General features: G+C 38.7%; 1 protein-coding gene across 3 annotated transcripts; it reads right to left on the bottom strand.

Annotated features, from left to right (window-relative positions):
• Positions 1 to 4,699: 4,699 nt before the first annotated feature.
• LOC101972751 (uncharacterized) lies at positions 4,700 to 8,259 on the bottom strand. 3 transcript variants are annotated; one of them, XM_078041232.1, is made up of 2 exons: positions 7,975 to 8,259; positions 4,700 to 5,134 (listed from the first exon to the last, which is right to left on the bottom strand). In XM_078041232.1, exons 1-2 carry the CDS (start codon positions 8,257 to 8,259, stop codon positions 4,700 to 4,702), a joined length of 720 nt encoding a protein of 239 aa, XP_077897358.1. The 3 variants fall into 3 exon arrangements, with proteins under 3 accessions (XP_077897358.1, XP_077897359.1, XP_077897360.1); XM_078041233.1 differs by having other exon boundaries at positions 8,041 to 8,259; XM_078041234.1 differs by having other exon boundaries at positions 4,700 to 5,156; positions 8,084 to 8,259.
• Between the last annotated feature and the right edge of the window lie 1,006 nt (positions 8,260 to 9,265).

The raw sequence follows: 9,265 nt of genomic DNA, 5'->3' as shown, positions 1-9,265 counted from the left end.
TCAAGAGAAATATGATTTGGGGACTTGCATTAATATGGACCTCTCCTCTGACTACACAGATGTAAGGATTCTGATATATATATATATATATATATATATATATATATATATATATATATACATATATATAATTTTATTTATTTATTTATTTTTGATACTGGGGACTGAACTCAGGGGCACTCAGCCACTGAACCATATCCCCAGCCCTATTTTATATTTGACTTAAAGACAGGGTGTCACTGAGTTGCTTAGCACCTCACTTTTGTTGAGGTTGGCTTCGAACTCTGGATCCTCCTGCTTCAGCCTCCTGAGATGCTGGAATTATAGGCATGTGCCACCACGCCCTGCTAGGATTCTGATTTTAAAGTTATAAAATTTTCAGCTAAAAGAAAGAAATTCTCAGATTCCCGAATGAAGTTGATATCAGCTGCCACTTTGTTCAGTCTGTAATGGACTCAAAACCAGATTCTTCACTCTGAGGACTGGTACTGCAACTTTAGATTAAGAGTCAGTGATGCAGGGCTGGGATCTTAATGTCCTCTCACAGAGACTAATAATATTAAAAAGCTGAGACTTGAAAGGACCTTCTGGCTGAGATAGGAGAACTGGAAACAGAGTTCACTGATCCAGAGAAGTCTAATAAATCTTGAGAGCAATATGATTTCTCTCAAGTTGCTGGAAGAAGAAAATAATCTATATCAATACTAAAAATTATAGCTAACATGGTTTGGGAATCCAATTTTAGACTTCTCTATGTATGAAAATATCAACTTAAGATATCCATTTGTTTCAGGTTAGAGAAATCTCTGGAGCTTCTTGCAATAGCAAATTTGAAACCATTGTGAGGGAGAGGTGGTGGTAATCCATTTGCTCACACGGTGTGTCATTATTTATCATGAGTTAATATTCTACAGGAATTTCTTTTTATTATGGGTTTTGAATGTTCCTTGTGTGTGGGAGTGTCCCTATAACATTTACCAATATATCACTAAAAATTAATTATTGGCCTCAGTTATGTGTGAATAGTATGGCTTCCACTCGGGTTAGTTTGGTGTTACAGTGACAGACATGATTTTCCTCTATATTTTCATCCATATAATTGTCTACCACTAGAAACTACATGGTTTGTCTGAATGAGAGTGAAAATGATGAGGCCGAAAGCCTCTGCTTGGATATTCCGTAGTGAAATCACGTTTTTGAAAGGGAGGGGGACATTGGATGTACTTATTCCATTAGCCCATAGGAAAAGATGAAAAGTTTCATTCTATTTCACGTGCTTTCCCTGATCGCTGTTATTGCATTGTATGAATCAATGTGTCATACTTTAAATATCCACTCTCAACATTTTTGAAAATCTAAAGGCGGACATTTGATTGAACATGACTTTGAATATGTTTGCCCTCCCTAATGTGGATGGGCCTTAGACAATCAATAGAAGATTGAATAGAATAAGTAGCTGCCTAACAAGGAATTCCTTCTTCCCACTGCCTTGATATCAGTCTTTTCTGCCTCTTTTAGATGAACTCTGAAACCTTGGCTCTTCGTGGGCCTTGAGACTACCCACATGTGGACTGGAACTACATTGATTCCCCTGGGTTTCCAGTTTGCTAACTGCAGATCTTGGGACTTTTCATACTCCACAATCATGTGAGCCATCTGGTGAGATCATCCTGTACTTTTCTGTTATTGTACTAACATAAAATTCAATTAAATATTTTCTTTTTTGCAGGGAGTGGGTACTGGAGATTGAGACCAGAGGCCCTCAACCACTAAGCCACATCCCTAAGACCTTTCTTATTTCTTATTTTGAAACAATGTCTCCCTAAATTGCTGAAGGCCTCTCAAAGTTGCTGAATCTGTCCTTGAACCTTCAATCCTCTTACCTCAGCCTTCTGAACCACTGGGATTACAGACATGCTCCACTTTACCCAGCTAAATATTTTCTAATTTTGAAGCATTTCTAAATTTCTAGAACAAACTCTAGTTGGCTATGATGTATTACTCTTTTTGCATATTGATATTTCATTTATTAGTATTTATTTGGTTTCTGCATCTGTGATCTTCAATAATACAAGCCTATGATTTTCCTTTATCACATTATGCTTGTCTGGTTTTGAAATTATGTTTGTACTTACCTTATAAAAATGAGTTGAGAAGATTTTTCTTTTTTCTTTTTTTTTTTTCTTTTCTTTTTCCAGTTTGAATGGAATTGAACTTCCTTTAAGATTTAGTAAACTTGGGGCTGGGGTTGTGGCTCAAGCAGTAGCGCACTTGCCTGGCATGCGTGCAGCCCGGGTTCGATCCTCAGCACCACATACAAACAAAGATGTTGTGTCTGCTGAAAACTAAAAAATAAATATTAAAATTCTCTCTCTCTCTCTCTCTCTCTCTCTCTCTCTCTCTCTCTCTCTCTCTCTCTTTTGAATCATATATATAGTTTATTTAATGATTATTGTTTTTATGTTTTCTATAAAATTAATTGATTTTGTTAATCTATATTTTTATAGAAATAGTAAATCTAATCATAAAATTTGAACATATTAAAGTAAATTTATATATAAATTTTTAGTTTGTTTTAAAAAACACTCTCCTGGTGGCTGATTATACCTCCTATCAAATGTATTATTTACCCATTAGCCCTTTAGTTACTATTTACTTTCTCTCTGATCAGTTTTGTCAGAATTTTCTTATTTTTACGGATTATTTAGTTGTTTATGAAGTTGATTTTATTGAACTTTCCATTTAAGCATTTCATTATTGCTTTTTACATGTTTTGTGATAACCTTCCTTTTTCATGGGGTTTACTGATGGACAAGAGTGTGGTGGAAATGCAAAGAGGAGGGAATTTCAAAGCATCACTTCAGGGTTAACTCCTAATGCCAGCCTGCTCCAATGACACAGATAAAATAAAATAATTCAAGTTTTTTGTTTTTACCTTTGATGTACTGAAAAGTTTTGGATATGTAAAGCCCCAATATTATATTTTATAATTTCATCTGTGATTTCAGAACTTAGGGTTTCATAACAACACTCCTAACTCTTCTGTGTAAAATTTAAAGTATATTTCATCCTATTTATTTCTTCTTTTTTGATTGGTTCTTTTTTTAGTTATACCTGACAATAGAATATACTATGACATAATTATAAGAGCATGGAATATAATTTGTTTTAATTCAACCCCTGGTATTTGCCCTTCCTCTCCCTCCACCTCCTGTTTCCTCCCCTCTACATTCCTTCTTTATTCCAAACAGCTAAGGCAGATTCCAAATGAGTTGTGAAATGGGGAAATTTTCTTCTTTCATCAGGGTGTCTTAATTCTATGATTAAAATCTTGGAAGCCTTTTTCTAATGGCATCTGAAGAAACACGAAGCTTACCAGTGATGTCTACACAAATCATCTTCAACCCTGTTGTTTCAATAGTCTAAATCCATTTCAGTGCATGTTCATGGGCTCATTTTGATATCAGTAACAATCACTGAAGCAGTCCTCCTGGAGAGTCATGTCAAAACACTGTGTCTTTCAAATTCAGGTGCAGCCACCACTCCTGGATATTTTATCTCCAATGTGCATCCCAGCTGAGAACTACTAGGAACTACTTATAACTTTTAAAATCCTTAGATAGAGAAAAATGAGTTTTGAAATTCTAGACTTCTAGGGCCATGTATGTTAGAATGTGAAGTGTAGAGATGTTTGAATCATAAGGAAAACCCTGAAATACCACAATCAGAAACATACCACGCCATCCAGATGAAATGTTGTTTCTTAAAAATGTAGCGAAATCTGCATTTCTTCTCATCAGAACTCAATGGGAAATACAACCCTCTTTGTGAACACACTTTGAAATGTTGTTTATTGAATGAATGAATAGGGTACATTATCTTCTTTGTAGGAGATTTTCCTGCTTTCATTGGCATGAACTGTTTTTCCCCAGAAATTTGGTTGTACATTTTCTCCAAAACAAAACCAATGGTATTAAGAGGTATAATGTATTAACAATGTAATGATTTTTAAGTCCTAATTCAGGATATGGAGACACACAGGCCACATGTATGTGCATGCATGGGCACACACCACACACCACTTTTTACACTTACAAATGCACCACTTTTGTGTTAATATCCTAAGTTGTCTATATTTGACTTAGCACTTATTTTCAAAATTATTTCAACATGAACTTTTCTGTGTCTTTGTATAAAATATAATTGCCTGGTTACTGAGTAAATGACTCTGAAAATAATAGAGAACAACATCAAAGAATTCTTTTGGGCAGAAAAATTTTATTTCAAAGCAGAAGAGCAACAAAACATAAGAAAATTACTCTAGGAGAGAATCTATGATATAATTAGACCCCCCAGGACTGAGGGAATAAAATTCATGCCTACATTGGGGCTAGAGTTAATGTAGTAAATAATGTAGCCCTTCCAAGTAGTAAGGAAAATGAGTAATCTGGAGGATCAAGGTAATTTCTTTGCTAGTAGATTACAAATTAACTTTTATTTGATGACAGCATTGGAAAGAAGAGAGTTTAAAATGAACTGTAAGGTGCTTCTGTGGGACAGTGTTGGGCTCATTGGAATCATGAAACCCATTCTGTTGAATGACATTAACCAGATTCCATGTGTCCTAATGGTGGGCCCAAAAGAAGTTCTGCATCTGTGGGGAGAGAGGAGATAAGGATGTGGTCTTCAAAGACAAGATTCAGCAGTCAGGGATGGCACAGCACATGGGGCGGGGACAGGTGGAGATGACACAGGTGGGGCGATAGCAGGTGGTGTGGCAGGAGACATTGCCACAGACTGGACGCAGGCGGCAGCAGGTCTGGCAGCAGCAGGAGTCACAGGAGGGGCGGCAGCAGCTGGAGATGCAGCAGCAGGGGCGGCAGCAGCTGGAGCCACAGCAGCTGGACCCACCAGAGCAAGAGGGGTGGCAGCAGCTGGACACACAGCAGGGCCTGCAGCAGCTAGAGCCACAGCAGCTGGGGCGGCAGCAGGTGGTCCTGCAGCAGATGGGGTGGCAGCAGCAAGAGCCACAGCCACTAGAACCACCATAGCCACTGGACCCACTACAGCAGGGGCTGCAGCAACTGGGGCGGCAGCAGGTGGTCCTACAGCAGGTGGTCTGGCAGCACCTGGGCTGGCAGCAGCCATAGCCCTGGCTAGAGCAGCAGGAGCCACAAGAGGAGTTGCACATGGTGTCAGAGACTGGAGGTTCTGGGTGGGTTTCCAGGAGAGTGAATTCTTGGGTTTGAAAGTCTTCTTGGACCACACCCCCTTTTATATCCCACCAAACTTCTCTTTCACCATGTCATTATTTCCTTGTTGTTATTTACCTTCCTGGAAAACTTAATTATTTAATTACATAATAGAATGTTTCTAATTAAGTACTCCAAAGAAAGAAAATAGCATATCTCCTTTTCCTGTTGTGCTCCTGTGTTTCCCACTGAAACATTTTTGACATTTTTTCCTTAGTGGGTGTCACATTTGACCTCGACCTATGCAGTGGTCTTTTATGAAGTACTCAAGAATGGACATTCTGACATATTTTTTTTTCAGATGTAATATTTCCTCCTATCTGTATGCAAATCATAGAGGATGTTTTTCATAATTCAAATGTATCTTTTGTTGTTGAAGAATTTTCCGGTCACGTGAAATGTTGGAAAGGAACTAGAAGAAAAGGCCCATTTGGGAGGAGGATGTCCCATCTGTCATGAGGATGATGGTGATTTTTTGTGTGGCCACCTTAGAAGGTCAGGGTCAGACCCGAGGAAGTTCCAAGCTCTGTGTCAGGTCTCATTTCAGGGTCTTCAGCTGAAGCACTTGGCAATGACTCATGGTTTTCACATAATCAAAACACATTTTTGCTGTATGTCTTCCAGAATAGCCGTCGGAGCAGGGAGTTTTTTTTTTTTTTTATTGCTAAAATTGCACAATGAATTTTTCTTTCATAGGAGCATTTGTTGATTTCTAGAATCAGTAAGTTTTCAATAAATATGTATTCAAGATATCCTATTGGCTCCTCTGAAAACAGAACAGATAACCCCTCATGTCTTTCCTGGGGGTACTTGTATAAGATCCACACCAGAAAACAGTGTGGCAAAAATTAAAGAATTACAATTACTTTAATTTCACAACTAAAATAAAAATATACAGTTTGTGGATGCGTTCCATGCATCCTCAGTGTGTGCGCCTCATAGTGACAGGTTCACTGTGTCAGGCTTTGTGCTGAACATTTTTTAATCCATATTGTTTTTAATCTTTATTGCAGCCCTATGAAATAGTGTCCTTACTCTTTTAGTGGAAGAGTCCAAAGACACACAGAAAGGTTAAAACAAACTTAAAAGTTGTTCAAGATTAAACAAAAACTTGTATGTCTCCAAGTGGTCAGTGAAGGGGTGAAGAATAAAACTTGCAAGCCTTTGCTGAAGCTGTTGAATTTCCGGGAATGTTTTTTGTTCCTCGTCAGCTCTGCAAACCTACTCGTCTGTCATGACCCAGCTGAAGTGCTTCCTTCTCAATATCTTTCCTGATAAGCTACTGTCCTAATAAGACCTCTATCATTATTCTTTGTCTTGTGTTTCTAATTCATTACTGACTTCTGCCATTCCCCCAGGTGCAATCCTAATACCCTGAAGTCCTGGGCTATGGCATTTATTTCTGTTACCATAAGGTGGAGAGAGAGGACACTGGCCATAAGTGTTTTGGAGCGAATGAAGTATCTTTTGACTGCTGGAGCAAAGAAAAGGAATATTCCAGACAAACAGATTGCAGTTCCATCTAAGGAAAACTGCATTTTTGTGGTAACATGTCACCTGATAAATGACATGTGAAAAGTTGTGGAAGTTAAGACTCTGTTTGCATTGAGACTTGTTTATAGACATCCATGAATACTGTGCTTCACTGAAATGCCCATATCCACACAGAAGAAGCCAAGAAGGCGGGAAACACCAAATGATAGCACCAGTCCTTCACCTTCTGACTTCCCTGTTTTACTTTTATTGCTAGGAAAAAAAAAAAAAAGGCATCATTACCAGTTTGATATCAGTCGACCAAATTTACTTGCTGAACATCTATTGTCTTCATTTTTATTTTATACAAAAGTGCAGAACTTGGGACAGAGACTTGAGTGCAAATAGTATACTTGAGGGGTGATTTTAGGAGACGCAAGTGAGGAATTATGGAAAGTAAGAGGAGGAAGAAAAAGTAAGAGGAGGAGGCATGGTGGTGCACACCTGTAATCCCACTAGCTTCAGAGGCTGAGGCAGGGGGATCTGTACAAGTTCCAGGCTGCTCTCCGTAACTTAGCAATGACATCTCAAAAAAAAAAAAAAAAAAAAAGAAATGGATGGGGGATGTAGCTCAGTGGTGGAGTGCCCCTGGATTCCATCCCCACTGCTGCAAAAATAGATAAATAAAATAAAAATTTATAGGGAAAAAGAAAGAGTAACAACCACATTCAATTTTCAATGACAATAGAATGGAAGTTTATTTTTTTTTCATATAGGAATAACAAGGTACAAGAAAATCCTGGCAAAGGAACATAAAGTGATGCTTGATTGGATTTCAATGTCAGAGGTGTTAAACATCTACGGCCCTACAGGTGACAGAAGCAATCTCAAATTCTTTAAGCATGATGAATGGACGTCCTGAAGATGAAGGGAAAAATGTTGGAGGTAATGTGTTAAATTATTAGGAGATCCTCAGTGAATTCATTTGCAAGGTGAGGAGTTTGGACAAAATTCAGGATGTGAAATATTCAGAATAACGAGGAATGAGATTGGCTTATGTCTTGGGCATGACATTTTTTTTTTTTTTAAAGGAAGATCTACATCTGTGGGGAGAGAGGAGGTAAGGAGGTGGGGTGTTCAAAGACAAGATTCAGCAGTCAGGGATGGCACAGCACATGGGGCGGGGGCAGGTGGAGATGACACAGGTGGGGCGATAGCAGGTGGTGTGGCAGGAGACATTGCCACAGACTGGACGCAGGCGGCAGCAGGTCTGGCAGCAGCAGGAGTCACAGGAGGGGCGGCAGCAGCTGGAGATGCAGCAGCAGGGGCGGCAGCAGCTGGAGCCACAGCAGCTGGACCCACCAGAGCAAGAGGGGTGGCAGCAGCTGGACACACAGCAGGGCCTGCAGCAGCTGGAGCCACAGCAGCTGGGGCGGCAGCAGGTGGTCCTGCAGCAGGTGGTCTGGCAGCACCTGGGCTGGCAGCAGCCATAGCCCTGGCCAGAGCAGCAGGAGCCACAAGAGGAGTTGCACATGGTGTCAGAGATTGGAGGTTCTGGGTGGGTTTCCAAGTGGGTGAGTGTTCAGGTTTGATCTTTCCTTGCTCTCTCTTGCTTTTATACCCTGCTGAGGGCTACTATGATCATGTGAAGGATCTTGTGTATACTAAGAAAAGATCATTTAGTTTAGTTAATTGGATAATTGTGTTTATCTGGTAAACATCGCCATTTATAGAAAAGATAGCATTTCTTTTTCCTGTTGTATTATGAGCTCTCCAATTTGGTGAAGTCATGTGAAGCAGCTCCATTTTTCATCTGTCTGATAAGGTAGACCCCTTACATAACTTTCATTGGATTTAATGTTTGTTTTTCATTTATGTATTCACCTCCAGAAAATATACGGGAAATAGATTTTATGGTGATTAAATCCCCTCTGCTTTGAAAAAAGTTAAAAGCAAGTAATATGTAATTCTGACATGAAAATAGTTGAAAGACCCATATTTTGGAGGTGTGTGGGAGGTAGCTTGTGTGCAATGAGGAATGCTGTGATTCCTTTGGATTTTCTGGATGCTCAGGGAGGTGTAAAGGATTCCAGTGATGTTCCTATCTATTTTGTCTTTCTGAGTCTATTCAGTTTGAAGAGTTATAATGCAATGGATTCATCACTTTTAAATAGTAAAAAATCACATTGACATGATGGGTCCTTTTAAAAAATATTAAAATTTGAATGATAAGTTGTTTTTCAAAAGTAGAGTATCATAAGGAAACATTTTGGACCTATATTTTGGTAAGTCAATATATCCAAAGAGCATGTTATAACTGAAATGTAAATAAAATTATATTGTTTCATAGTCTGAACTGTTTTCTCTCAACAATGTATGTTGGAGATATTTTATTCAATAATGAGATAAATAAAGGAGAAACTTTAATCTCTGTCCTATAAACTCAAGGCAAATGATATACATAGGAAAGAGTTTGGCAACTATTTTAGAGGACTGTTTTATTAGTAAACAAAATAGCAATGTGTATTAAAATTTATACA

The sequence above is a fragment of the Ictidomys tridecemlineatus genome, chromosome 3 (genome assembly GCF_052094955.1).
Source record: "Ictidomys tridecemlineatus isolate mIctTri1 chromosome 3, mIctTri1.hap1, whole genome shotgun sequence".
NCBI classification, from domain to species: domain Eukaryota; kingdom Metazoa; phylum Chordata; class Mammalia; order Rodentia; family Sciuridae; genus Ictidomys; species Ictidomys tridecemlineatus.
The sequence above is the reverse complement of the archived record's forward strand: the minus strand, read 5'-3'. Positions and strand labels throughout refer to the sequence as shown.